We start from the raw sequence: 27,983 nt of genomic DNA, 5'->3' as shown, positions 1-27,983 counted from the left end.
GTCCCTCAGATCCAGTCGTTTGCACATCTCAAATTTTCGCTGAACAAATCGGACGCGTTCTGCGCGTAGTCCGCGCGAGAATAAAATATAAGTTTAACTTTGGCTTTTAATAGTTATTTTTAATGAGAAATATTTAAAAAAGAGGTGAGTAACTGCATTGCTTTTAAAAGTTTACAAAATTTTGCGGTCGATCAGTGTAAAAAGGCACTTATTTCGCACAGACACACACACACACACATGCAAGTACAGACGCGTGAATTTCCCTGCTTTTTGGCTGCGTTGCATTTTTTTGTGTGTGCTGTTACCTTTTTTCGGCACTCGCTTCTGGCTGTAAACAATGTTTTGGCCAGTTGGTCAGTTAAAACATTGACTAATAACCGTGCAATGCACTTTTTCCGCCTGCAGGCCAGCAAACGCATAGATACAGAAAAGTATTGATTTTCGTCCAAGATGGCGGACGACGAGCAGTTCAGCTTGTGCTGGAACAACTTTAATACGAATTTGTCGGCTGGCTTCCACGAGTCGCTATGTCGCGGCGACCTGGTGGACGTCTCCCTGGCGGCCGAGGGGCATATTGTGAAGGCCCACCGCCTGGTGTTGTCCGTCTGCTCGCCCTTCTTCCGCAAGATGTTCACCCAGATGCCGTCGAACACCCACGCTATCGGTGAGTTTTGGCCTCTGCTTTTTTTGAGGTGCCCATTTGATAATCGTATTTCCCCGTATTATCCAGTATTCCTGAACAACGTAAGCCATTCGGCGCTGAAGGACCTCATACAATTCATGTACTGCGGCGAGGTCAACGTGAAGCAGGACGCCCTGCCCGCGTTTATTAGCACTGCGGAATCGCTGCAAATCAAGGGGCTAACGGATGTGAGTATATATGTACACTTAATATAGTGGGTATATCAAATCGGTGTGGGGAGGGAGGGGGACAGTGGCAAAAACAACAATAACGAAAGCATCGCCGTTTGCGCGCCCAATACACACACGCCAGCGTCTGTATAAGAGCATGGTTTGACTGTACCGAGAAATTTCTCGCAAACCAAATGCCAAAAGGCACGCGTGCCAGACAGGGACAACTATAGGGTGCGTGTGTGTTGTCTCGCTCTCGCCTTTATAGCAACGACCAACTGGGTGGTTGTTTTTGTTTCGCAGCGAATTCGGTGCCAAAGCATAAACATTCATTTGTACCGGAGATTAAAAAAAAAACAACCATAAAACTTGCAGTTGGAAACAAGCTTTTGACGATTTTATTTTAGTAACTGTAATATAATCATTCTACTTGTAGCAGGGAAATGATTTTTAAATATTTTCGTTAAAAATTAAAGTACCTATTTTTCTTAAAGATAAAAAATATTAGCCAAGGAAACTGTTTAGTTTATTTTTTTTTTATTTAGCCTATTATATTTAACTGATAGAATAGAAGACATTCAGATTTAGATAGATTTTTTTTTTTGGTTGGAATTTTTAAAGAAATAATTTCTGGTGCACATCTTACTTTCTCTATAGTGAAATCCTATTAATTTAATTTTAAATCATCCCTTTTCCAGAACGATCCTGCGCCGCAGCCACCGCAGGAGCCCAGCCCGCCGCCAGCAGCACCTCATGTACAACAACAACAGCAGTTACCGGCTCAGCGGGTTCAGCGCCAGCAGCCGCGAGCTTCCGCCCGCTACAAGATCGAGACCGTGGACGACGGACTGGGCGACGACAAGCAGGGCACCACCCAGATCGTCATCCAGACCACGGCCGCACCCCAAGCCACCATTGTACAACAGCAGCAGCCGCAACAACAGCAGGCGGCGCAGCAGATCCAGACGCAGCAGCAGCTGCAGACGGGAACCACGACGACGGCGACGCTGGTGTCGACAAACAAACGCTCCGCCCAGCGATCCTCCCTGACCACCGCCTCCTCCTCGAGTAGCGGCGTGAAGCGCTCCAAGACAAGCGCCTCCGCCAATGTAATGGACCCCCTCGATTCGGCCACTGAAACTGGAACCACGACAACCACCCAACTGGTGCCGCAACAGATCACCGTGCAAACCGCTGTGGTCTCGGCGGCCGAAAGTAAGCTCCACCAGCAGACGCAGCAGGTCCGCCACCAGCCGCAGCAGGAGGAAGCCGAGTATATTGATCTCCCCATGGAATTGCCCACGAAATCGGAACCTGACTACTCTGAGGACCACGGTGATGCCGCCGAGGGCGAGGGCACCTATGTGGAGGACGATGCCTACGGAGACATGCGCTACGACGACAGCTACTTCACGGAGAACGAGGATGCGGGCAACCAGACGGCGGCAAATACAAGCGGCGGCGGAGTGACGGCCACCACGTCCAAGGCGGTGGTCAAGCAACAGTCGCAGAACTACAGTGACTCCTCGTTTGTCGACACCAGCGCGGATCAGGGCAACACAGAGGCTCAAGGTTGGTTGAATTCCCCCAGTAAATATGGCCAACGGTCATTAGTTATAAGTAGTATTTAGAAAAGGTCTAGATTTTCGCTTGCAAGATGTTAGCAATTTCCATTTTGTACCTTTATTGAGGTGTACATTTGATGTATGTTTTCTAAACTTATCTACTTTGCCAGCGAAGGTCTTGCTCTTTTAAAATCTGGTAAAGTGCGTTTAAATATGTTTTAAAACAAATTTAAGCTTTACTTTACTGGGCCATAGTTAATAACTAGTTAAGTAAGCCTGTGTTCTATTTCAAAACGCTAAAGAACACCTGGCAGATCGGCTGTCTGATGCATATTAATTAATTAATGCTACGACGGCAGGATCACGCGGTTTTTTATAAATTTGGTTAAAAGGTGAGTAGAGTGTTGAAATTTCAAAAAGCTGCCAAGCCCAAAATGATGGTAGAGCTGCAACCTGGACTCTCCCGAAGATCTGCAACTAATTAAGGTAATACCAGTAGCCGTAGAAATATTTCTCTGTATATTTTTGTTAAATTGCAGGTATTTTATAATTCCTTGGGCAAAACTGAGGTAGAAGTCTTACTTCACCAGAGCGTTATTATTTGAACTTGCGCATTATTGTTTAAATAATAATTCTCTGTTGATGATTGGATTTGGTTTGGTTTTAAAAATCTCCATCTCGTTCACCAAGATGTTGTCTAGACTTGTTGAAGCAACGTAAAAGCTTGCTGATTCAATTCTTGCAACGGCATTTATTGCCGAGTCTTAAAAGTAACTTACTTTAAAAGAAGGTGTACATCTGTGTATTCCATTACCAAAGGGAATTGTTTTCTTTTTCTCAAGTTTAGTCCCAAAATAATATGTTTGGATTTTTTTTTGTGCAGGGATCTTAACGATTTGTTTTGTTCGGTGGAATTTGTAAAAATGATTTTAAATATCCTAGTCTTCAAATGAAGTTAAAGAATTAATGTTATTCCGAGTGAAGCGTAAACTAAAAAATCTTTGTATACAAATGAATGACCGATAATTGCAAGAACCAAGTTTTGTAGGAATATTTAATTTCGTAGGGGTTTTGTCAACTTTTTGATTGAAGTGAGATCTAGGCTCAAGAAGAGTAGTTTTGTATGTATACGAGGTATCGAAAGTGCAAGTTTTTTGAATGTAGATTGAGTTTAATGTCCTGCTCGTTAAATTTGTATAATTCTAGAATAATTGAGTTTACTTATTAGTATTCTTTTATTGTAAAATGTATTGCACCGTTTTAGTATGTGATTTTATTTATTGGTGAATGTCTGATTTTAAGAGATTTATTTAATTTAAAGGTCAACTATGAAAATATCTGAAGTTCTGCGCCGAATGTTTTAAATAGAATACCTTTTATTAATCTAATTATTCAAGCTTCTTTTGCATAAAGGTTAAGTTTGTCGTTAAACGGTAATGTGCGTTGCGTTTGTTTATGTTGAACATGGTCGTAAGTTCGTAGATTTAATACCACAATTATCGTTTGTATTTTAAAAGAGAATAATAAAGAATTATCCGCAAAGAATTTAAAATTTCATTAAACCTGGAACGGCTGTTTTTCATGTCATTACTTTGACGGCGTTGCCACTTTCTGGTAGCCCTAATTGCAAATGCAGCCCTGAAATTCCAAAAGAGTGGCAACGCCGTTCGGAATTATTCCGAAAACCAAGCTGAATTTGTTTTGTTTTTTGATTTATCTCATGTGAATTACAATGTTTTTCAATTCACAAATTAGTTATTTCCTGCCTGTGCAAAAGTGTGTGATGGTGTTAATTGAGAAATTCAAGTGAAGGGGTGAAAAATGGGCCGAAGCCTTGGTGTGTTCAGTGCTAATTGTTTTCCACCCTTGTGTTTTGTGATAATTCCTATTTGAAACCCAAGCGATGTAAATTCGCATGAAAATGCTACCGTAAGTTGTAAAATTATACGTTCCGGGATTCTGTAAGTATTATAGGATCATATTCATGGGTCCCACGGTTAGCTGTCTGCCAATAAACTGCTTGAAGCCAAAGTCTAAACTAAATGTTGTTTTATTTCGCCGATTCTAGCCTAGCGCTTAAGCCATACATATTAACTAGATTAGGTATTATAAATTAGAAATAATATTGCGGCCACTAAACCAACTTCCCCGCCTTCTTGTCACCCCTTTGTTTTCGGTTATCTTCGGGCCACTTGCAGATGCGGAGATCAGTTTCATCCGCAGCCAGAAGAAGAACGCCCAGCTGGTGTACCGGAACTACATCTACAACAAGAAGCTCACCCAGGCCAATGGACAGACCACCTGGCGATGTGCGGATGTCCTCAAGCTGCGCTGCAAGGCGGTGGTCATCACCCGCGAAGGTCAATTCATCGACGCCCGGCGTCAGCACAACCACGAGTCGCACTCGTCGCGAATTGGCCAGCGGCAGCTCTATAAGGTGGAGCAGGAACTGGATGAGTACATCGAGATCTGCACCTCCAATCCGAAGATCTCACAGTATCTGGGCAGCAGCAATATCATTGTGACCGCCAAGGACGGCAAGGACTGCAAGCTCTTCCTGCCCGCCGCCGAGGCCACCGAGATCGAGATGCAGGCCCTGGTCGACGCCGCCGAGGAGGAGGAGGAACTGCAGGCCGAGGCGGAGGAGAATCGGGCACAGCAGCGGGACCGGGAACGGGAGGCCAGGTGGCAGGCGGAGGAGGCCAAACGCCGATCCCTGCTGAAGACCAAGCCCCTCTAGATGATATCAACTAGCACCTAAGATCGTATTAGGCTCGAACTTCGGGATGGGCCGATTTCTTTGACAACCAAATTGGATGCAAAAAATCCGAAGCTATATGCAAATTTTTCTAGGAAGCTATAAAAATTGTATTATGTTGTACTTAGGTAGATCTAATATTTTATTGGGTCTAATTTCATTTAAACAAAAAATTAGTCCGTTTTAAATTTGTATGTTTATGTCAATGATAATATTTGTAAATATTTTATCATAATTTATTTAAATTAATGATTATTTTTATTAAACACTAGCTAACTAGTAGTTTTCTAATTTTCCAAATATTTTAAATGGTTAGCCATACAAATCGGCCCACCCACTCGAACTTAGATTAAGCCACTTTTCTGACTTCTGTAAACGTAATTCGTACTTACCCCCTAATAAACTGAGACCAAAACAAGGAATGGAGCTCATTTCGGAAAGGACTACACTCCATCATTATAAGCAATTGTAACCCAAATATAGACTACTAACTAATTATACAATAACTTTTATTTTACAGGTGGCAACAAGCTAGTCTTCATAGAGAGTCCCTGGGCGACGCCGTGTCTGGTGCTAAATGGCTACATGTACAACTGCCACAGTCGGAAGAGCAACAAACAGTACTGGCGCTGTCACAATTACTCAAAAAAGTTGCACGAAATGCGCTGTCGATCTCGCTGTGTCCTGGAGAACGGTCGTCTGAAGAGCATAACGGGTGGGCCTCATAACCATCAGCCGCACACGGAGAAGATTGACAAGATCATTATGCGGAATAAAATGGCATCGATCAGTACGGGGAGAAAGATCTCCAGGACACACAGCTTCACACAGCAGCAGCTCCAAGAGACGAAGGCGGAGGAGTTCGACGAGGACCACCAGTTGACCACCGATGCGGTCGCATTGCAGCTGGCGGATCACGAACTGATGCACGCCTCCATGATGCTAATGCACGAGTAGCTGTGGTCTCTGCAGTGCAATGTAGTTACTAAGTAACAGGGATTGAAAGTACATACAATTGACCTATGTGCATTTTGACTTGTAAAAAGGTATTATTATGATTTAGATATCAAATGAAGAGAATTTAAAGTGAAGTACAGTAAATAAGATTGTGAATATAGCTGTAAGCCTTACATTTTAGTTTTTCCAATAATTTACATTGTTACCTACGAAGGATCTTTTTCGGTTTATATTTTCCATAAACAAAATACTACTATTCCTTTCAAATGATCAACTGAAATAAAGATTTGAACTCATTAACGTTATCGGTCTCCGTTGTGATGTATTTTCAGCTCAAGTTTCGAAAAGTAAGTTTACTTCCATAGTTCATTTACTAACTCATTATTTCAATTTCAGTCCTCACCTACGATGATCGAGGAAGACTGGTCCACGAGGGATTCACCTTCACCTGCCACACTAGGAATCCCGAGAAGTGTTTGGCCTTCTGGCGTTGCTCCATGTACAAAAAGTTGCACTGCACCTCAGGTCTAACCACCCACATTAAATCAATAAAATCAATCCGAGGCTTCCACAATCATAAGCCACCCGAAAGGCTAAAGACATTTGTACCCAGAGTAATTGATTGGGAATCTCGCCCAGACAAAAAGGATAATTAAACTGTAAGTATTCTAATTTATTTTAATTATAATGCTTTTAAACTGCAACATTCCATTCCCTGTTTATCCAATTTCGTATAAGGCTTATAAATATTGGAAATATTCTTCTTTATTGCAGATAAATTTATAAGCAAAGGCTGTACAAATTTCCTAGGACCCACGGAATCATAGTTGTGAAATTGAATAAAATAGTTATAAAGCAACCATGGAATCTGTTTATTTAAACTAGTTGCAGATATATAAATAACGATCTCATATATATTTCCAAACTAATATATTTTTTTTATTCTCCTCCGTTTTTGCAGGTGCTAAAGGATTACGAATAATAAAACCTACTCAAAAGGTGCGGCAGAACCGAGTTGTTAAACTTGCATCCACAGTCCGTTTGGCAGCAGAAGAAATGGTTAGTGTGGACCCCGTGCGTAGAATAAACTTGAAGAACCCGGATAACATTATCCGCACCTCATCCAATCACCATAACTTTGTGAATGTGGGATTGCCTCGCTTGAAGGGAAAATGTGTGAATTGTCTAAAGAAAAACGTTGCAGGTTTGATCAGGATAAGCACACTGTGCGACACATGTCCAGGCAGCAACTGGATGTGCGAACCCTGCTTCCAGGAACTGCACTCCTCAAGGAATTGAGAAACATTTTTTAAAATAATATTTGCTTTTTATAATTTCAGAGTAGATGGTTTATAATGTAGTGTCTTTAATTTCTGTTTGTATCGTAAACTTTGTATTTTCAATGTTCATTTGCAATATTGACAACTATGTATTAAGTAAATAAACAACTCAACATTTTTCAAGTAACTGAAATTGTTAAATTATTTAATTTTTGGATCACCATTCCCGCAAATTCTATAATGTGTAAAAAATATATCCTTGTGTTCTTTTCTTGCAGATTTCAGGAAACTTACAAGTAGTTTACGTCCAAAGATTTTTGTCAGGAAAGCGCAATCGCTGCGTAGTGCAAATAATGATAAAAAGACAAGGGGACCGGCGAAAAAGCAATCAAAGCGTATGTTGGACTGTGTTGAAAATATCGCTAGGACCTCCTGGAATCAACATAATCTTGTTGTGGTCAGAAATAAACACGGTGGAGATTGTGTCAGTTGCCTAAAAGCCCACAAAGAGAACTTGACACGGGTCAGAACTTTTTGCATCACTTGCACGGGAGGTGAGTGGATGTGCGCTAAATGTTTCGATACAATACATGCTCCACCGAAAGCAGACGACTCTTCACCCTCTGATCTTATCAAAGAGGAATTTATAAATATCAATTAGATTCTTGGAATCGGATTCCGAAACATGCTACTAGTTTATAGCTATTAATAGACTTTATGAGATAAACCTCGTTTAATAACATGGCATGTTAATGGCTACCAAAAGCTCAAACAGTCTTAACTGGAATTTTTATTTTTATCATGGCATTGATTAAAAATTAAATTTAAAAAAAACGAAGGCAAATATTTGGCCTTAAATTTTAACTAAAAATTAATGTCATTCCAAAACTGTAAATCTGTAATACAACAATTCAGGGAAAAATTAAAAAATATGTTTAATTCTATGATAAAACCGTCCAGAAAATGTGACTTCAAATAATTGCTAATATTATAAACGATAAAACTGATAAGATCATTCTTTTGCATTACGAAGATTAAATGAACTAAAATGTAAATGTCTTAAACATCTTTAATCATTAAAAAACCAACATTAGTTCAAAGTTGGATCTGTTGTCAGTTACACTCTCAGTTACTTCCTGGATTTCATCCTCTGACGAAGCCTTCCTCGATCCTTTTTCGTCGGCGGAAGATCGTGGTTGTGGGGGGCATGCAGGACCTCCAGGCGATTGTTTTTCGTGGTTCGAATGCGAGCCCGGCATTTGGTGGTGGACCGTGTGGCACATATCCATTTGGTTCCGCGACCGTTCTCCATGAACTTCACGTAGCTATGGCCGTCGTAGTTTAGCTTGATGGACTCACGCTGGCCCTTGGTGAAGTAAAACTGAGGGGCGTCACCTGGAAAAAGAAGAGATTTGTGACCCGGTTGGTTAGTAAAACGCATTTTAGGTGGGCAGAGTACTCAAACTGGAACTGGAGAAGATTCGTAGATGCTACATCGATTCAATTGCACTGTTTAGGGCTTACATTTATTACATTTACATATATTTAAGTGTTTATAATCTGAATCATAATCGCTAACTTAGCTTGTCCGTTTAAGGGCGTTAAATAAGTAGACTTTTTAAGAGAAGGGAAAAAAGAAAGAAATGTCTGACAACGTTCGACACATAAAAGAAGGTGAAACCTTGGAAAATAATATTAAAATATTCTTAAATTTAAATTTAAATATTTCATATGGGTTAATAGTCGTAATAAGCCTTTTTTAAATTCAACAAAAGTATCTAGCTCTTAGTTTCCGAAGTGGCAAGTTTAAAAATTATAGTTAGAATGCTTCGAATTTTCTATATAGTAAAATCTGACCCTGCGATTTTTCCCTTTGAAAAAATCGAGCCATTCTCGTGAAAAGACGGAATTCACTTCCGACGGCTGACCACTCGCGTGGCTCCCACAATGCCCGTGACATCCGCCACGATTTCCTCGTACTTCAGGTGCATTCCCAGCTCACTGACATCAATCGTGGCGGGAGATTCGTCCTCGAGGATTGCTCCAGCATTGGTCAACATGGCATCGCTGGTCAGCTGAATTTCTTGCTGCTGATGGGTCTGCTGCTGCTGCTGCTGTTGCCTGGCTGTTGTGGTGACCACCTTGGCAATTGTCTCCACCGGCGGCACGCGACGCACTCGCTTCTTGCGCCGCACAATCTCCTCGTGCGTGTGGAATCGGTTAAGCGGACAGACGACATCGTTGATGGTGAAGACACGGGAGCGGCACTTCTGGTTCCACCATTGGTTGCATCGCCAGAAGCGCTTCTCCTCCCCCGAAGAAAGTTTCAGAGTTTTCTCGAAGATGAACGGCTGACCGCCGTAGATCAGTTGCATTCTTCCCCGGGATGTTGCCGAGTAGATTGCCACGCTGCTTTCTGCGAACGGAGAAGGTACAAATCGGGATTAGTAAAGTGTCAATTGCTGAATTATTCACTACATCTACAGATTCAGAGGCCGTGTAATGCTGTTTGCCAAGTCATGGCGCGTTTATATTTCGCTCAGCTTAAAATCTAATAGTTCATCATAAAGCGACGCTTCGTAGGCGGATGGTTGTGCTCCGGCTGGGACAGGAAAACCTTGTACCGCCCGTTCTTGAGCTTAATCGACATAAATCGAGCTTTGCATGGACTTCTTCCATGTCGACGGCTCCGGCAGTGCCAGTATATGGTGTCTCCGTGATTGTTGCTTTTGGTAAAGGGATATTTTTTGTACAGTAGCTGAACCTTCTTTTGTTGAGTCCGAACGATTCGAATGTTGGGGAAAAAGTCCAAACAGTTGCCGTCCTTATCGTATATTGAATCTACTGGAAGATGCTTCAGTTTCGAAAGGCAAACTGTAAAAAAAAGAGTATTTAGATTAGTAATATCATCAGTCAAAGTTGGTTTACAAAAAAATATATTTCTTAAGCTTAAACATAAGAGAAAATTATAAAGATGTTTTTTTTTGTTTTATAGAAATTTTTAATAAACTACACTTGTAATATTCTTTGGGCATTTTTTGATATGACCTTTAGTTCCGCCATTTTACCTAAGATATGATCAAATTGGTCGAATCAGAGATTATGTCTGATTACTTGCTCTACATTTTAATCGACCGTGTGTTAATGCAGAGTGGATTCCTCTCGAGGCTAAGTTTTCGGTCCTCCACGCGTGTGTCCATTTTCTGCGTGGTGTACATTGTGGGATGCGTGTGCCGGTTGCTGGTTACGTGGATAATATCCCCGCCCCTGGTGATTCGGGTAACCAGGCGCGCCCGGCACTTGGCCTTGTGATACATGGAGCACTTCCAGTCGCGACTCTTCTGGCCCTCCCTCAACTTTTCATTGGGCGTATAGGTATTTCCCTCGTGGTAAACCAGATCGGTACCCCTATTGGAGCGCACATACTGCGCTAGCTTCGAGTTATCTGCAAAAGATTAAATATCTTCATTAGTTAATGATTTGAGTATTCAATTTAAATGTAAAGATGTACGAGCAGAATGGCATTTTTGGAGTAGTGAAAAGCAGGCGAACTTTTTTCAACGGAAACCGTTTGTTTATTCCTTAAGACAGCTTGGTACCTGCTACTTCTTAAAGTTACGTCCGCTCACCACATCTTTGCGGCTGTGGTTGTGGCCCTCGTGCCGCATCCGCACCTTGTTCGTCTCCCTATTTACAATTGCGCGGGCGCGGCAACGGCTGCGGAAGTTTGCGCACTTCAAGTAGGTGCGCCGCAGATTTGTAGTGCCGACCACGAAGCGGTAGCCATCGATGATCGTAAATCCGTTCTGTCTATAAACACCACGATGCTGGGGACCTGTTAAGAAATAGCCATAAGTAAGTCACATATAAAAGATAATATTAAGGCTTAAAACTACCTTTAGTGTGTGGGTTATTGTGCAGATATGGTGCCTTGTGAACTGAATGAACCATCTTAAAACTACCATAACACCTGGGGTTATGATTAACAGACAATAAAGTTAGATGCACAAATGATTACAGATTCCCTTTCACCAAAATGTAACAATGCGTTAATGAAAAGGACATGTATTAAGACTATTTAGCTTAAACTAACAATTGATAGATCCCAAACTGGAGGTAAAGTTAACTTCTAGAGCGCCTGCTGGAACGCTTGCGACTGCGCTTGTGCAGCTTGAAGGAGTGCGCCGGATGGTTGTGGTGCCGGTCGCTCAGCTTGATGTCGCTGCTGCTTTCCGGATTGGTGACGCACCTCGCCGGGCAGCGGATGGCACTGTTGCTGTTCTTGGAACACACCCAGTTGATGCTGTTCCGGTACTTGCGCTCTACGGTGTACATGTGCCCCTGGAAGATCAGGCTCTTGCCGCCCCGGCGATTGGACACCAGTTGGTAGCAGGCTGCAAAGAAGAAGGAGAGATTAGTGAGAAGGCCTCCGGGGATGCGCTAAAGGAGACTACAGAAACTACAACGGCGCAAGACGGCTATTTGGTCAACGGAAACACCTTTATTGGACTAATGAGATGGCACAGGTAGGTAGTTTGTAGCTTATGGATGGTTGTGGAGCCCGCGCAGGGCCGAGATCCGATTCGACTTGGTCACCACGCGGGCGGAGCACTTGATGTACTTGCAGCGCAGCTTGACGCACTCCCAGTAGCAGACATCCTTGATGCGGCGATTGAGGGTGAAGGGCTTCCCGTCGATGGTCAGCAGGTTGTTGCCCCGATTGCTCCTCGTGAAGCTCACCGCCAGGTGGTCAAAGTTCTGCTTGCGGCAGCCGCCGGTCGACTTCCTCTTCCTGGCCACCAGGAGCGGCAGATGCACCTTGAAGTCTTCCTCGAACTCTTCTGCAAGACACAAATCGGAGTGGGAGGAACGGGTATTGATTAGAAGATGGCTCTGACAGCAGGACAGCCCAAGATGATCCGCCAAATAATATATGCCGGCTCCGCTATAGTTTCCATACTTTATTAACATTGCGCGGCATTGCTTTCGCATTGCAATCGCGCATTCTTGGTTTTAACAATTGTACACAATATTTTGCAAATACTTTTATTGAAATCTGAGATGGCGTCGATGGTTTTTTTCGTCTTCATCACGCGACACTCGAGCGCTTTTCTTTGGGTGGCGGGCTTTTCTTTCACCGTGGGTTTTCCACCATCACACTGCACTTTCTCCAGGCGATTTAGCACTTTAATTGCGCGTTTTGTTTAACAATTTAGCAACAATTTGCCCAAATCACTTGCATTTTTTTTTCACAACTGTGGCGACACTTAGGCAGAGTTGCCGGATCGAGCGAAGGAATCCAGGGCTGCAGGAGCAAGAGTACAGTGGTAATTGGCGGGAAAAAATATGTAACTTAATTTTAAAAACCTTTAAAATAATTTCAGTATATATTGTTTAAACTTTGACTATCTACATAACATAAATACAACAAAACATAAACATTTCTCATAAAATACATTACATTACTACTAGCAACTTAAATTCCGCTTGGCCGTAGCCGCACTGTACCTCCAGTGCAACCCTGGTTCTGCCATTTCATGTCTTTTTTTTTTGGTTTTACTTTCCGAGACTCGTGGGCGTTCAGAGATAAATAATTTGTGATATATTTAGTGAAATTAAGCAATGAAAGTGATAAATAATAAAACAAACTGTTATAAAAACCCGCCCGGCTGAATTGTGCTTCAAGTGTAGGCGATTGCTTAATAATTTAACAGAAATAAAGTCCTCCATTTACGAACCGCATGAGCTGTGTTTTATTTTGTTTATGTTTTTTGATGGCTCTCTGCAGCAAAGTGTATTAATGGTTTTCTGCCACAATGTGCCATTCCAGGAGCCCCGAAAGAGGACACCGAAGCTCCAAAGCCTGTGGAGAATAACAAGAAACCAGCAACAGATGAGGTGGAGAAACCCACACGAGATGCGGATGCGATTCCCCTGTTCGACGGCTGTCGCGTCTTTGTGTCCAAGGCGGCTCTTGCCAAGGCCTACATCCCCATGCCGGCCATCTATACGTTCCGGGTGATGGATCTGGTGATTGGCAAGGAGAAGCTGGCCCACATCGCCCAGTGCAAGGAGGATGCGGACAAGGATCTGCTGCAGGACGTCATAAGTACATAACAGCGTCTCTTCCCCATCCCAAAGACTTAGTTCTCACCGCTTTATATCTCCTATCCTTACAGCCCATGTGTGCCAAGTGTTTGCCCTGCGCGGCGAGCAGCTTACCTCGTCCGCCGTCCAGGAGTTCATCGACCACAAGCTGTCCACGCTGAAGGTCATGGTGGTCAAGCCCGGGCAGTAGTTTAAATTGTTTGTTGCGTTTGTAAACTGAAAATAAATGCCTTTAACAGAGAACTTCTCCTCCCACCTCTTGTGCCGTAGCTAGTTACCGCAGCCGGAACTCCACAAAATAACCCCGAACTAATGTCCCACATCTCCCGTTCCAGGTGTCATCCAGTCCCTGAAGGCGCTCTTCGAGGATAAAACCACCAGCGCCAGCATCCAGTACACCACCACGCAGCGCGGCCGGGTGATGCTGGTCTTCGAGGGCTATCGGTACGTTGTGAATCGCCAGAGCCTGAAGAACGTCTTCTGGCGGTGCTCGCGGTACGTGAAGCACAGCTGCCGGGCCACCCTGGTGACCTCCAAGATCCAAGACGTCACCCTGCGCATCGCCGGCGCTCCGCACACCCACGGCCCGGAGGTCAACTCAATGGATCTCACCGCTGACTTGCTGGACGAGTTTCCGGAGCTGCAGTAGGCAGCTAGCCCATCTAATTTACTCGATAGACTACAGACCTAGCTTAATCTAAATAAATTAAACTATATGTGTATACAATTTGTAGTTATGCGTGTTCGTTTTGCAACTAGTTTAGCTTTAGAAACCCTCTTAAATCCCTACTAATGTGTGATTTTTATAATCTTGCAGTTGAGATCAAAATGGAGCCTTCGCCCACGCCAACGGCCCTGCCCACGGATGCTGCCGTGGCCGCCTTGGCGGTCACCTACCTGAGCGACGACGAATCGTTCCGGAAACCCTTTACCCTGCCCAAGATTCTGGACGGTAAGTTCTACAAGAACATCCAGCCGAATCAGAAGACGCCGGGCGCCATCCAGGCCACCTGCACCACCTGCTACGGACTGATCTCGGGCACCACCAAGTCGACGGGGAACTTTCTCAGCCATATCAAGAGACGGCACAAGGAACTGCTGCCGCTGTGCCAGCTTTACTGCCAGGCGAAGGCCAATGGCGCCGTGCCTGCGGTTAAAAATCCAACAACCAACCCCAATCCGGTGGTCACCTCGGTGGAGATGATGAGCCAGGTGGCGCCAATTCCCACGCCAACTTACGCCACGGCGCCCACCCATTTGGCCATGCCGGTGACGGTACCTGTTCCCGTTCCCGTCTCCATGTCACTGGCGATGCCCCTCTCCCTGCCCCACGTGCAGACGCCGCAGATGATGGCGCTGATGCAGCAGCACCAGGCCCACGGAGCGGTCTTCATCAGCAAGGAGTACTAGCCCCTGTGGACGCACCAATTTGTGTGGCTTTGAATTATTCTTTGAACTAATGTCGATGTAGAGTACCTAAGCTACGGTGAGCGATTTGATAACCTTTTGTGTAGTCTTCGGACCATTGTTAGCCATCATCTGAAGGTTTTCAAGCAATATTCTTTACTAAGCCACGCGAAAAGACACAATTTAAATTAATTAGTTATAACTATAATAACTGGTGCGATATGATTTGAATACCTGTAAAGAACATCCAATAGCATCACAAATCAAAAATATTTACATTTCCGGGTAAGTTTACAATAGTCCAAAGACTACATACTGCAGATCGAACCACCTGAATTTAAGCTAAGTGCAACGTTGTATAAGTCCTGATAGGTTTAAGCTCTAAACAGAAGAAGAAACGAAATAAATGATAATAGAAAAATCGTGTAGACTGTTTTAACCATTAAGGCTAGTTTTAAAATGATTTAAGTACATTTATATCCTTTTCTGATTTGAGATTTTTTAATTTCTTTCAGTCCGTCGTCGTTACTCAAGAAAGGGCCTGCAATACGACGGGCCCGCGGAGTTCAATCTGGCTGCCCATCGGCGACCCAAGCTAATCATAGCCAATGAACATTTTATCGTCCATCGAATTCTGGGAAGGGATAACCTAATAGGATCTTGGAGATGCATGTACCATCATAAGGGCTGCAAAGCTCGCGCTTCGACCTTTATGGTGGGCTCCGAGGTGAAATACCGAAGCACTTGCTCCTCGCACAACCACAAAAATGTCAGGACCAAGCTGGACAGCCTCAAGATGCCTTGGATTCCTACGGACTAATATTTCGTTTACCAATCTCAAGTTGAAGTTAAGAGATTTTAAATCCACGGGATGCGATCTCAGATTATTCCAACTTTTAGAGCTCTTAATAATAAATGCACTTTAACAAGCAACACGTAATTACAAAAAAACTCGAAAATGTCGAACTAAATATAAATTTGAAAACACTTTTAGAAGAATACAAGTAATAGCATACCAAAAAATACTTTTTCTTGCAAAAATCAGATATTCTTATTAAAAATAAATTAAATTTAACTGAACTATAAGAATACCATAAATAGCACCCACGAAAAATAGAACACAGAAAATATTTTCGTTGATTGATTTGTAAAACTTTGTAAAAGTATGCGAAAATAACTTAAAAATATTGCTATTCTTAGTGCACAAAATAAACTGTAACCTTTTAGAAAGCGATTGCGGAAGAATAATTCTAAAAATATTGTCAACTTAGAGATTTAACTAGGGAAAATACTTGTAAGCCTAGGGCCGAGATCATATAAGCATTGCAACTCGTTTAAATGTTCATCTGATTTTATTACAAGTTCATATTTGTACGTAACACAAGCCATTGCTTAAGTCAGTGCCGTGGCCAAAAGCGTCTAAGCGATGAGAACAGAATAAATAATATGACCCGGGACATTTGCCAATTACAATTAAAGGGTACTGTGAGATCCCAGATGAGCAGGCTACTTACCCATCCTATCTAGGCGCGGGACACTCAGTCTAAATCAGAAAGATACTTTGCAAGATGAATACTAGAATACATTAGCTTAGCCCTAAAAGAACTCGGACGCGTGGGTGGGAATGTCTTATAGGCGGTTACATCTTGGGCAGCTGGTCTAGATTGACCTCGGTCTCCCCTTTCCAGGATCCCTGGATTTTGTCGGCGGCTGTGAGAGAACTTAGCTTTTTGTGGATCAGCATACCAGCCGCCTTGGCCGCCTCGATGCGCTTGTTGTCGCCCATGTGGTTGTGCACATCTGTGGTTGCGAATAAAAATCATTATTTGGTTTTACTACTTTGCTTTGCACTACAAACCATTGGTTACATAGAGATCATCTCCGATGGTCTTCAAGCGGCTGCGGCACTTGACCGATCGGTTCTGCACGCACTCCCAGTACAGAATATTATTGCTCTTGCCGAAGAATTTGAGATTAGAACGATAGACGAAATTGTTGATGGTCAGCAGGGTGCCGCCCTTGCGGCTGATCAGGAACATCTGCGGACCACAGTTGCGGACGTGTTGGGTCACTGAAAAACACGAAAGAGGTAGGTTATTCAACAGGCTAACATATTTTGAGAACATTTAAGTATTACAGAGTTAGAGCTTACGAACTAGTTGAATGCTTTACTTTAAGATCTGATTTATTGACGTCGTTTTATTACGAAAAACTTAATTATTTAGTACTTAGTGGGGGTGTTTAGAACCCAAATGGATATAGAAAGTAAAATGTGCAGCGCTAAGGCATATTCAGGGTAACTTCTGCTTGTTTGGAGCTTTAAGGCATCTTCAGCATCACTTCTTCTTGCTCTGCAGAGCCTTCTGGAGGCGTCGCTTGATCTTTTCACGGAAATCATTGGGGTCCACTTCCTCGTCCTTGGCGGGCGGTTCCTTTTCAGCCAACGGTTCGTCCAGCTCGATCTCGTCGATCTCCTGAATCTCAAACTCCTCGAAATCCTCGTCCTCCCTGGATTCCCCGGATTCCTCCAGCTTTGTGGTGTTCTTGATCAGCAGCTCCACCTTGGTGTCCTTGCTGCTGGACATCGTGGAAATGGCCCCCGATTCGCCAGGCATGAACTGCGAGGGCAGGCAGCTCTTGTCGCTGGCCTGCATGAAGTGGACGTGCTCGCCGTCGTAGGGGAAGACCCTCTTCTGGTCGCACACCACCCGCACCTTGCAGGTCTCGCCGTGCTCCCGGTAGCAGCACTGGAACACCGAGTAGTCGTTCTTGCGGAACGAGAACTTGAAGAGGTGGCCATTGAAGATTAGCTTGACACCGCCTGCGTGGGGGGAGCATGGAATTAGTTTGGCTATTCAGGATTAGGACTCTGGCCAGGACTCACCCTTGGTGGTGGAGGCGTAGACCGCCGGCTCGCTGGCCTCCTCGTTCAGGGTCGCCGCGTGCAGCTTGTCCAGGAGCTTCGGCTTGGGCGTGAGATCCTCGACCTTCGTTTTCGGCCTGCCGCGTTTTCGTTTGGTTGCAGATGCGGATGTGGCGCCTGTCGATTGGAGAAGCAAACGCAACAGGTTAGAACATTTGGGCGAGATGGGGCCATTCGGGCGAAAAACGAAAATAAAACAACTGAGGAGGTCTTTTGCTGGTTCTTGTTTATTTTATTGGTTTACAAAGCAGGGGAAAAAATTACTAATAGTAAAATAAGAAACTTTAATGCAAAAAACACGGTTTAAAGAAGAAGAGCACTGTACTTTAGAATCGATGTTCGATTTATCGGACAATCGTTAGCCAGGACACCCTCCTAACATTTGCGTGTGACCGTTTGTTGCACCGTCCCTTAACAGTCGATAAATCTCGTTAACAGCACTTTTTGTTCTGCTGTTGGCACGCCATCTTTGTTGTAGTTGTGCTCTTACTTTTTCGCCGCAAACAATTTGTTTGTCCGTCGGTTAGGAAAGTGCAATTGTTTAAATGTGCATAAATAAAAGAATGGCAATGCAAGTGAGTGCTGAGAAATCCGTGAAATATCCTGCGAACATACCGCGAGTGTGTATGTGTGTGCCCCCTGCGGTTGTGCCTGTGTGTGTGTGCAGCGAAGTGGCATCTTTGTTGTTGTTGGTGTCTCAAAAAGGAATCCCTCCAAAAAAGGTGGCAAAAAGGATTTACTTTTAAAACCAAATGTTTCAGTGTTTTTATGAAGATGTAAGCAGGTTCTCTGAACCTGGCCAAATCGAAAAATGAAAGTGAAATGTGGTTTTTAACACCAGGTGAGTGTTTACCTGGCAGCCAAACAAACTTTTTTGGCCCTGCGAAGTACGTAAACCCAATAGTAAAATAGTCTTATAACACCGAAAGATAAAACCTCCCACCATCGATATAAATAAGCGGCTATAAATAGTAGACTGTATCGGGAATTGCCTGCAATAAATGGTTTACTCAGCACCCCCAACTTTCCATGTGTTTTTCTCTGGGTTCTCTAGATATTCGAGTGTCAAAATGTCCGGGTTATAAAGAAAATCCCCTCCTCCATTGCAGGTCAGTTCATCGGGGAGATTCCGCGGGGCCTGTGGATCGATAAGCACGAGTACTTCTTCCTGCGGAACCAGAAACAGGGCTTCAACCTGGTATTCAATGGCTATATGTACAAGAAGGAGGCCAGTTTCCGGGCGACGGTCAACTGGATCTGTTCCGATGGCAACGGAAAGCGGCTAAATGAGAACAAGTGCTCCGCAAGGGCCATCACCAAGTTCGATGGAGGCATCAAGCTCGGGAAGAATGCCCACAACCATCCGCCGCGCTTCCTGGGCGCCAATGTGCCGGCCAAACTGATGCCCAAGGATGCCTTTTATCCGACCTATTAAAGAGAAAGATTACGAAAAAGAACGACTCTTTGTAGACAATTTAGTTGCATGTAAAAATAGTTGGATTAAGTTCGCTGTATCACCTACCATCTCACCCATCAATCAAAACCATCCTTCATCTCCTCCAGCAAGGAAAGACCAGAGCAAGGGCGTCCGTTTGAAGCGCACCGCCCAGGGTGAATTCCTCACGGTCGGCGGGAAATCGTACAAGAAAACCCGCGCCATGCAGTACCGCACCTACTTCCATTGCCCCACCAGGAACTGCCCGGCCTTCTTCGTCCTCGTGGAGCTGAGTCGGCGGCCCAGGCTCACCAGGCACCACGACCACGCCCAGCACTGTGGGCAGTGCCAGTAGGATGTAGGATGTAGGATGTGTATGTAGTCATAGGCCGAAATGTACAATATACCGCAAAACCATGAAAGCAATCCCCAGTGTTTTATTCTGTCTTCTCTAATCCTGAACCGCAATCCCATCAACACCCCAGCACTAACCACCTGCGTATCTGCCTTCGTTTTAGCCAAATTCGACTACCAGGTCAGCGTGGATGTGGGCGAGGCCACCATGCAGCTGGCCTCCGCCTCCGCCGCCGGCGTGGTCAACAGCAACTCGCCCTTCTTCATCGTCAGCAAGTACGGCACCAAGCAGATCATGCTCAAGCAGCACACCTTCAATCGGCACATCTGCAGGGACGACGTGACCTACTGGCGCTGCAGCCAGGTGAGTGGATTGCCCAGGGACCGGGAAAATATTGATTCATAAGATGTGCGAAGAATCTGTCTCTAGGAGTCCGAGTATTACCCTTAAGATACTGAAGATTCCCAAGGGTTATTCAAAAGATAAACTAATTGATCCACAATTTATAAGTATTTAATTTAATTTATGTGCATACACTCATAAACAAAATCGAAGAATTTCCTTCAAATCTAAAAAATTCTTTCTTGAATTTTCTTCATTTAAAAAGGTTTTCTATATTCAACGGCAAATTTTCTAAAAAAAAAATTTTTTTTTTATATTTTCAAAGGTAGGCTGATTTAATGGCGAGATTTATAAAATTTAGAAATTAATTTTTATGAGTGTAGTTTCATGTATATCAGCTCTGTAATATCTTTTTTTCTTTCTGTCAAATATTTCATTAATTTAGCCATTAAAATATAAGATGAAGTATCCTGATAGGTGAAATTAGAGCCTACTTATCTGAGTTTAATTCAATCATAACAAAATCTAATAATTCTTATTAAGATTCTGAGGATTCGCTAGCGTATATCAGCACCACATTATCTTTTTATCTGCCAAATATTTAACTAATTTAACATTCCATTTTAATGTAGAAAAGGTTTTTAGAATGTTTAAACTGAAAGTTGTTTCTGACACAGTCCAAAGTCAGTTGTTACCAAAGTAAACCGTTTAAATTTAATAAGATGAATTATCCTGATGTTTGAATTATATAGAATTAAAGCCTACTTATTTGAGTTTGATTGAACCATTACAAAATCTAATATTTCTCATTATTGGCATATACCCATACATTAATTGTTGAATTTTAAAGATAATGTACTAGATAACCAAATAGATTCCAAATTAATTTAAATAATAATCAAAAAATAACTATAGTAACGGTCCCTAGAAATAACTAAAGCTAGATCAGTATAAGTATTTATTATAATTTTCCTTTTAGTTCGCCGTTTTGCGGTGTCGTGCGCGGCTCAAAACCAAACTGGACACCCTGACCATCCTGAACAGCGAACACAACCACGAGGTCATAACGAAGGCCCGAAAGTATGGGTCCTTGAAGCGTCAGCGGGCGGAAGCGGAGGCAGCGGCCCGGGCGGACCGTAGACAGGATCCCCTGGAGACCCCAGCCACGTCGACGGCGGCAACAGCGACCTAGCACTCTAGTCTTAAGCTCAATTGTATCATATAGCATCACCTCGTCTTTCGTCTGACTCAATAAAATTCATGTTAGCTAAGTTTATGGTTTCCCCTGCGTCTCGTTGCCTTCTCTTCTAGCTTAAGAAATGTGAGCTTTATCTCGTTCAGTTTAAACTAATTCAAATCTATCACTTTCCATTCACAGATACCGTCGCGTACTACTCGTACATCACCGGCTTTCGAGGGAGTCGCAAATTGAAGATAGGAGAGTTCACCTTCACGCGAAACAAGTCGACGGGATCGAAAACATATTGGTCCTGCGCCCGGGCAGGGGCCCACAAATGCAAGGCCCGGGTAGTCACCGTGCAAGATCACGATGTGACCATCAAGTGCGGCCAACACAATCATCCGCCCTACTAAACAGCCATAGAAAACCAGCCAACTCTGGCTGTCCAATGTATAGAATCAATTTATTGCCTATTTATTATAGAATATAAATGTGAAAAATCGAAACTGTATTTTATGGTATTCATACTATCCAACTGGTCATTGTATATTTAGCTTAAAACCCAACTAATTGACAATTTGCTATCTTACAGTTTTTCCCGATCTGGACGACATGAAGGGAGCCATCAAGCACAGTCTGCTCACATTCATTCGGGGACAACGCGGTTGCAAGCTGCTGGCTTTCAATGGCCACAACTACGTGAGAAACCGTCGCAGCAACCTGAAGACCTACTGGATATGCTCCAAAAAGGTGAGTCTTATAAAAAAGCTACCAAGGACATGAAAGTTAAAAGTTTTAAAGACAGGCTTAGACATAAATCAACCATTGTTTTCCCTTCCAGGGCAGCACAAAATGCAATGCTCGCGTGGTGACCAACGTAGTTGAAGGAGTGCACAAGATTGTGCTGGAATCGTGTCATCACACCTGTCTCAACACGGAGCGCAAGAAGCGGCTTTCGGTGACCACTGTCGTGGGAAAGTCGCGCAACAAGCCGGGGAAAACAGCCTTTGCTAAGGATGAGCCCGACGAGGATCTCACGCTGGAACTGCGGACCCTAAACTTAAGCATCGAGGATCTGCACAATCTGCAGTGAATATAGAGACTCAAAATCTAGCCATAACTACTTATATGCGAATTTAAAATAAACTTTTTGTCCCGTGTACATAAGCAATTAATTTTAAAGTTAAGAAATATTTGTAAAAATAATTGAAATTTTGGTTTGCATGACTTTTAACTAATTCTGCCTGTTTTTTCGTTTGGCTTTCCAGTGACCTTCGATGTGATAACTGTGCCGCATGTCAAGTCCGATCAACACCCAATGATGAAGCGCGTCCGTTTGGCCAAAACCATGGAGGATGTGCACTACGTGCGCACGGCGGCCGGAAATGGTGTCCTGCACTGCGGCGAGCATCGTTACCTGCGCAACGCCGCCTACAAGGATAAGGTCTACTGGAAGTGCAGCAAGTGGCGGAAGCAGTGCCGCTCCCGCGTCATCACTCACATCTTGCCCAATGGACAATCCCGCTACGCTGTTAGCGGTGTGCACAATCATCCTTAGATCAAAAGGGCATTCAGCGGGCTGAATGAGGCCACCTAGATAGCTTTAGAAATTATCTATGCTTTTTACGTAAAAATAGAAACGAATATTAAACAAAAAAAAGAACAACTCAATTTCTAGTTTTGTGCAATAAAGAATGATTTTCAGTTGGTTAGATTTCAGATAAGAGGATGGCTGATTGACTTCCGGAAACTCTGGTGAGTGCTTTCCAACTTCTTTTTAAAACAAATCACTTTTAATTTATTTATTATTTTATTTTATAGGGGCGAATGGTTAACTCTTGCTTCTTGATTAATTTCTTTTAATAAATATCACATTGTTATTTTAATTTGGATCTGTATTTGGCATTTATTATTATTTCATACATTTTCATTTATTTATTTCATTTTATTTTACTATTAGAATTTATTAAATTGGCAAGTTCTTTTATTAACCATACGAAACTTTTGTTCTCTCCATTTCAGGTCTGGTTGACGTTAATCCGAGTATCCTGGCTGACTTTGGCAACGAAAGTTTCTTGCCCAAGACTCAGGGTGCGGGTCGGCAGAAGATTCGCAGTGGACTGTCGACGGAACAGAAGTGCGTCCGCACCCTGGACGACTGGGATCGCATCCGGTACGAGCGGACCAGCGGCGGCGATGTTCTGATCTACGATGGAGAACGCTATCAACGGCGTGCCACCTACGATGACAACATCTATTGGGCCTGCGCCAAAAAGCGAATGAACTGCAACGTTTACATGATCACACACAAGAACAAACCCACCTATGTGGCCATTTCGGGCGTGCACAACCATTTGTAGACGTACTCACTTACTTGTTTTAATTACCAATAAACATACACTCTTTCGTTAAAATGCTAGATTAGTTATAAAACCACAAGTATTTATATAAAACATTAATTAAGTACAGCATTTTCTATACAACGACTAATTATGTGTTTAATCCTTCCAGAACTGGCTGTTTTTGGCACTGGACAGCGAGGAAGGACCGTGCTGCTGTTCCAAAACGAGAAATTTGTAAAAAATCGATGCTCTGCCTCTCGAACATACTGGATCTGCTCAAGAAAGGTAAGTTGTGACAAAAGTATACTAGATTAAATAATAATATAGTGATATTCGAAGAATACATTTAAAATATTGAAATGGTTAACAATATAATATATTTTAAAAGTAATTTTCGGTAGAGAATCTCTACCATAATTTTGTGATTAAATCTGCCTAAATTTTATTTACTAAGCAATTAAAATTGACTTGTTAAATATTTTCCACTTTTTGTTCTCGAAAGAAAGCACAAAAAAAATCTGGCAATTCAATAAATTCATAAAAATGATTCATTCATTCATTCAATTCGAAATGAATTAGAAAAACTATTTTTCAAAAACATTCAATTAATTTCACATGGAATTAAATTAAAAAAATCAGAAACTTCATGGCATACTATGATAAAACCAAAATTGAATGATTCAGGCAGGGCTCCACTAGAGATCTTAAACTTAAAGTCGACTTTCGTCCTAGTATTAAAGAGCAAATCAGAATTTTAAAAAATATATATTTTATTACCCATATTTTAAAGATAATTCCCAAGCTCAAGTGGATAAGTAAAGACAAATTCCCTTGTCCATTCCACAGGATGTGACTGTTTGCAGAGCCCGCGTCGTCACTGCGATGGACAAATTCTCTCAGGAACGCATCATCAAGTGCACCTACGAGCATGACCACAGCCGGAAGTTTCCCAACAACAACGTCAACTTGCCCGTCCTCATAAAAAGGGAGAAGAAGGCCGTCTCTTTGGACTCGTCCTAGGATTATATTTAAGTGCACACTGTCCGAAGCGTCCAAACAATTCACTAGCCACTTTTGAATAAATCATTTTACTGTAAATCTACTCGATGGCGAACTGCATGTTTTTCCATAATTAGGATAATTAATTAATTAGCAATCAATTAATTCTCGTACTAACCAGAACTTTCTTTTCCAACCCACAGCCTTTCACATCGACTTTGCGGACTCCAAGAAGAATGGTGGCAAGTTGCTGGTGATCAATGGCTTCCGCTTCTTCCGCAACAAGAAGCGCGGTCACTTGCAGTACTGGAAGTGCCGAAACTATTACAAGGAGCGCTGTCCCGCCATCGCCATTCACGACGAGTCCACGCTTATCCTGCGGCTTTGTCACCAGCACCAGCATACGGAAAGCAATGACATTGAGATCAAGCCACTGCACGGCGGAGAAGCCAAGTTACCAGAGTCTGCAGAGGATGAGGCGCAGGCGAAACAGCCGGAGGCTGAGATGGATGGTGGAGATGCTCCGGAGCCGGAGATTGAAGCCCCTCCAATACCAATCCCAATCCCAGCTCCACGAGAGCCACCACCGCTCCTTGAAATAAAATCCAAGCTAAGAAATCGTGACTTTTAGCTGCGATTAGATACTTCTTACCACCTAGTCCATAAGCGTGTAAAATTTTGTGTATTAAAGCCAAGCAAAGTGAAATGTTTTTCAATACCTCTAAGTATCTACCTTTACAAGTTTAATAACCTATCTTTATTTTATAACTAGAACACCTTACTAAATTACTTCTCTTGTATCCGGTATGCTTTCAGAATACGACTACGGACATGGGCAGTATCGCGGCAACAATCCGCAGATCCAGTTCTCGGTTTCCAAGCGCGGCGGTCAACTACTTTGGCTGGACGGCATGAAGTTCTTCCGGAACAACATAAACCGCACGAATCTTTACTGGCGCTGCCATTGGTACTATCGCCACACCAAGTGCCCGGTGCTGATCTGCATGAGCAAGACGAACAGCAACGATTTCCGGCAAATCCACGATCACTGCCATATGCGGGCCAAGCAAAGGGGCAAAGCTGTGACGGGCAGGAGTCCTAGGATGAAGACTCCGGTGGTGTCCAACGTGCGCAGCCTGCCGCCGAGCATGGCGCACATGTTCGATATGTAATTTAAGCGACTGTCTCGAAGCATGTTAATAAAAGACAAGAAGTTACCTTTGAGGAACCTAAACAATTGTCCAATTTATTGAATGTATACTCGTATTCTCCTGCAATTTCGACCACAACTAATCCATTCTTGCTTTCTTGCAGTTGTGCTGGCCAACGATGAGGTGCCCAATCCGGAGGATGTGCTGGTCTTCTTCACACAATCGCTGCGCGGTCGCCCCGCAATTATGGCCAACGGCATTCGCTTTCTGATCATGAGCGAGAACAAAAAGAAGATCCTGTGGCGATGCAGCTCGATGGCCACCAAGAAGCTCAAGTGTCCCGCCCGCATCACCATGCTGAAGGAGACGCCGCCCAAGTTCATCATCAACAAGGCGGAGCACTTGCACGCGGAGCTCAAGCGGAATAAGTACAGTTCCAGCAAGGCGCAGACGCTGCGTGAACCGCACCAAATGTCCACCAAGATGGACTGCGAAATGGAGGCCGCCGGCGACGATAACTTTGATCTTCACGAGGAGGAGCTACATGACCTCACTCACGACGTCTAGGGAGCATATAGTTAGAATTAGGTGTACGTTAGAGACAAGCGAAACATTGATCATTCATTCAGAATAAATGGACAAAAAATGTATTGTTAGGCCAAGTGAAATTAGTGCATTTAATTTTGTATTAACCTCTCATTTTCCATCCCTTAGGACTACTTTAAGTTATAACATATTAACCATATATCTATTCATTCTACATTTTAGATAAAAACTTTGGCTATGTGATAAGTCAAAAGGGACGCGTTTTGTTGATGCACCAGAAGTTCTCCTACGTCCGCGAGAAGTGCATCAATTGCAAGACCTACTGGCGCTGCACTCAGTACACCACCCACGACAAGTGCCATGGTCGCGTCCACACGCTGCAGGGAAAGATTGTGCACACGAGCAAGCATAACCATCAACCACCAAGTCAACAAGGAAGGCAGTACGTGAAGATCCTATCCATTGAAGAAGTTGCGATGGTGAACTACTAGGAAACATTTTACAATATTTGATTGGTACACTTGAATATAAACTACCGAAATATTCCACAATTATCCTTAGATAATACATTAATTTTAATGTATCTAGTATTTTATAATTTGATCTCCACCTTCGTTTGTTAAGAATAAGCTGATGTACGAAAAATAAACTACAAATTAACGCTTAAGTTTATTTAAATACTTTTATTTCTTAAAGCAGTTTTAAGTCTATCTTGTATCTATTACTAATTATGTATGCTCTCCCTTTCAGATACTGCTAATTTGGCCACTTTTAGGTGCACCCGCAAGAAGAGGCGTAAGCTGGTCATCGATAAGCATGAGTTCGTAATGGATCGCATGCTGAAAACCAGCATCAACTGGCGTTGTGCCCGCTACCGAAGCTCCAACTGCAAGGTCAGGGCCACCACCCACAAACTAAAGAACGGCCAGGAGGTGTACCGACTGAAATACGCCAAGCACTCGCATCTGTGACCCCATCTGTTAAATAAATCAAAATGCATTTTTTAAAATTAAATAATCAATTTGAACCTAAACGAGTTTTGGAACTTGTTAACTATTATTTTAAGCGCACTGTTTTACCATATTCAGTTTAAATGGATATTAAATGAAATAAACCAAAAATTACAAGAAAATAAAATCAATAATCAAAATGCGTGTAAGAAATATAATATATTAAATTAGCTTAAAATTTTAAGAACTCATACTTATTAATCAAAACACTGCTCGTTTACTTACAGATATTATACGCAAGAGGGGAATAATGATTGTCAAGGGCACCAAGGGAAAACCGAAACTCCTGATGGGCGGTTACGAGTAAGTCTGTCTTAAAGCTCGTTAAGAAAACAAAAACCTACATAATTTACAAATTTTTAAGGTATTATAGAAACAATTCCCGTGGTTCCAAGACGTATTGGCTGTGCGCTCGGAATCGCTATATGCGGTGCGCTGCTCGAATTATCACCTGCTCAGTGACCGGAGAACTAATCATTAAAAACCAGCAGCACAATCACGACACACTCAACAATCCCAAATCGGAAATTAGGGAAAAACCAGAGACTTCAAGTCCTAAGACTAAAGAATCTGGGAATTAGCTAATGATCCCCATCGTCATTCCATTTTATAAATAATTCCACCTAGCTACCTACTACAATTCATATTCAATTCATTTAAATCATATCCTATATTATTACTGCTATAAGATTGTCTAAAAGTCTTAATTTTTATAGACTTCTCTCTGAAGTTTTCAAAAGGCAGGTTAATTTTGTATTAATTCAATATGTTTT

General features: G+C 42.9%; 7 protein-coding genes and 1 long non-coding RNA gene across 39 annotated transcripts; 1 reads left to right on the top strand and 7 right to left on the bottom strand.

Moving 5' to 3' along the window:
• Positions 1 to 4: 4 nt before the first annotated feature.
• On the top strand, positions 5 to 27,806 carry LOC108061785 (modifier of mdg4-like). 24 transcript variants are annotated; one of them, XM_070217695.1, is made up of 6 exons: positions 5 to 144; positions 406 to 664; positions 731 to 870; positions 1,551 to 2,424; positions 27,438 to 27,513; positions 27,575 to 27,806. In XM_070217695.1, the coding sequence occupies exons 2-6, from the start codon at positions 451 to 453 to the stop codon at positions 27,789 to 27,791; spliced, it is 1,521 nt and encodes a 506-aa protein (XP_070073796.1). In that variant the 5' UTR covers positions 5 to 144; positions 406 to 450; the 3' UTR covers positions 27,792 to 27,806. The 24 variants fall into 24 exon arrangements, with proteins under 24 accessions (XP_070073796.1, XP_017003653.2, XP_017003649.2 ...); XM_017148164.3 differs by lacking the exons at positions 27,438 to 27,513; positions 27,575 to 27,806 and adding exons at positions 26,423 to 26,642; positions 26,951 to 26,975; XM_017148160.3 differs by lacking the exons at positions 27,438 to 27,513; positions 27,575 to 27,806 and adding exons at positions 23,674 to 23,789; positions 24,351 to 24,606.
• On the bottom strand, positions 8,379 to 8,853 carry pre-mod(mdg4)-U. Its single transcript, XM_070217701.1, has one exon. The coding sequence runs from the start codon at positions 8,851 to 8,853 to the stop codon at positions 8,542 to 8,544; it is 312 nt and encodes a 103-aa protein (XP_070073802.1). The 3' UTR covers positions 8,379 to 8,541.
• On the bottom strand, positions 8,917 to 9,845 carry pre-mod(mdg4)-V. Its single transcript, XM_017148171.3, has one exon. It carries the CDS (start codon positions 9,785 to 9,787, stop codon positions 9,323 to 9,325), a length of 465 nt encoding a protein of 154 aa, XP_017003660.2. The 5' UTR covers positions 9,788 to 9,845; the 3' UTR covers positions 8,917 to 9,322.
• On the bottom strand, positions 9,916 to 10,447 carry pre-mod(mdg4)-W. The gene is made up of 2 exons (XM_017148089.3): positions 10,426 to 10,447; positions 9,916 to 10,286 (listed from the first exon to the last, which is right to left on the bottom strand). Exons 1-2 carry the CDS (start codon positions 10,445 to 10,447, stop codon positions 9,964 to 9,966), a joined length of 345 nt encoding a protein of 114 aa, XP_017003578.1. The 3' UTR covers positions 9,916 to 9,963.
• On the bottom strand, positions 10,730 to 12,710 carry LOC108061789 (uncharacterized). Of its 8 annotated transcripts, none has more exons than XR_011419405.1 (4): positions 12,457 to 12,709; positions 11,506 to 11,806; positions 11,042 to 11,247; positions 10,730 to 10,857 (listed from the first exon to the last, which is right to left on the bottom strand). XR_011419405.1 is itself a non-coding variant. In XM_070217700.1 (3 exons), exons 1-3 carry the CDS (start codon positions 11,361 to 11,363, stop codon positions 10,843 to 10,845), a joined length of 276 nt encoding a protein of 91 aa, XP_070073801.1. In that variant the 5' UTR covers positions 11,364 to 11,538; the 3' UTR covers positions 10,730 to 10,842. The 8 variants fall into 8 exon arrangements, 5 of the variants coding, with proteins under 5 accessions (XP_070073801.1, XP_070073800.1, XP_070073799.1 ...); XR_011419407.1 differs by lacking the exon at positions 12,457 to 12,709 and adding an exon at positions 11,867 to 11,982; XR_011419406.1 differs by lacking the exon at positions 12,457 to 12,709 and having other exon boundaries at positions 11,506 to 11,859.
• Positions 16,261 to 17,053, bottom strand: pre-mod(mdg4)-Z. The gene is made up of 2 exons (XM_017148174.3): positions 16,786 to 17,053; positions 16,261 to 16,727 (listed from the first exon to the last, which is right to left on the bottom strand). The coding sequence occupies exons 1-2, from the start codon at positions 17,051 to 17,053 to the stop codon at positions 16,567 to 16,569; spliced, it is 429 nt and encodes a 142-aa protein (XP_017003663.2). The 3' UTR covers positions 16,261 to 16,566.
• On the bottom strand, positions 17,095 to 18,317 carry pre-mod(mdg4)-T. Its single transcript, XM_017148178.3, has 4 exons — positions 18,287 to 18,317; positions 18,115 to 18,174; positions 17,812 to 17,967; positions 17,095 to 17,748 (listed from the first exon to the last, which is right to left on the bottom strand). Exons 1-4 carry the CDS (start codon positions 18,315 to 18,317, stop codon positions 17,264 to 17,266), a joined length of 732 nt encoding a protein of 243 aa, XP_017003667.3. The 3' UTR covers positions 17,095 to 17,263.
• On the bottom strand, positions 23,631 to 25,295 carry LOC138913614 (uncharacterized). 2 transcript variants are annotated; one of them, XR_011419412.1, is made up of 3 exons: positions 25,156 to 25,295; positions 24,282 to 25,095; positions 23,631 to 23,776 (listed from the first exon to the last, which is right to left on the bottom strand). It is a non-coding gene; the product is annotated as an uncharacterized lncRNA (long non-coding RNA). The 2 variants fall into 2 exon arrangements; XR_011419411.1 differs by lacking the exon at positions 25,156 to 25,295 and having other exon boundaries at positions 23,633 to 23,776; positions 24,282 to 24,618; positions 24,682 to 24,821.
• Positions 27,807 to 27,983: the final 177 nt, after the last annotated feature.

The sequence above is a fragment of the Drosophila takahashii genome, chromosome 3R, assembly GCF_030179915.1.
Source record: "Drosophila takahashii strain IR98-3 E-12201 chromosome 3R, DtakHiC1v2, whole genome shotgun sequence".
NCBI lineage: Eukaryota > Metazoa > Arthropoda > Insecta > Diptera > Drosophilidae > Drosophila > Drosophila takahashii.
The sequence above is the reverse complement of the archived record's forward strand: the minus strand, read 5'-3'. Positions and strand labels throughout refer to the sequence as shown.

Coding starts and splice junctions, on each gene's coding strand:
- LOC108061785 (XM_017148143.3), top strand. CDS start 451: ATGGCGGACGACGAGCAGTTCAGCTTGTGCTGGAACAACTTTAATACG. Junction 871..1,550: donor AAATCAAGGGGCTAACGGAT/GTGAGTATATAT, acceptor TCCCTTTTCCAG/AACGATCCTGCGCCGCAGCC. Junction 2,425..14,337: donor GGGCAACACAGAGGCTCAAG/GTTGGTTGAATT, acceptor ATAATCTTGCAG/TTGAGATCAAAATGGAGCCT.
- LOC108061789 (XM_017148172.3), bottom strand. CDS start 12,404: ATGCGAAAGCAATGCCGCGCAATGTTAATAAAGTATGGAAACTATAGC.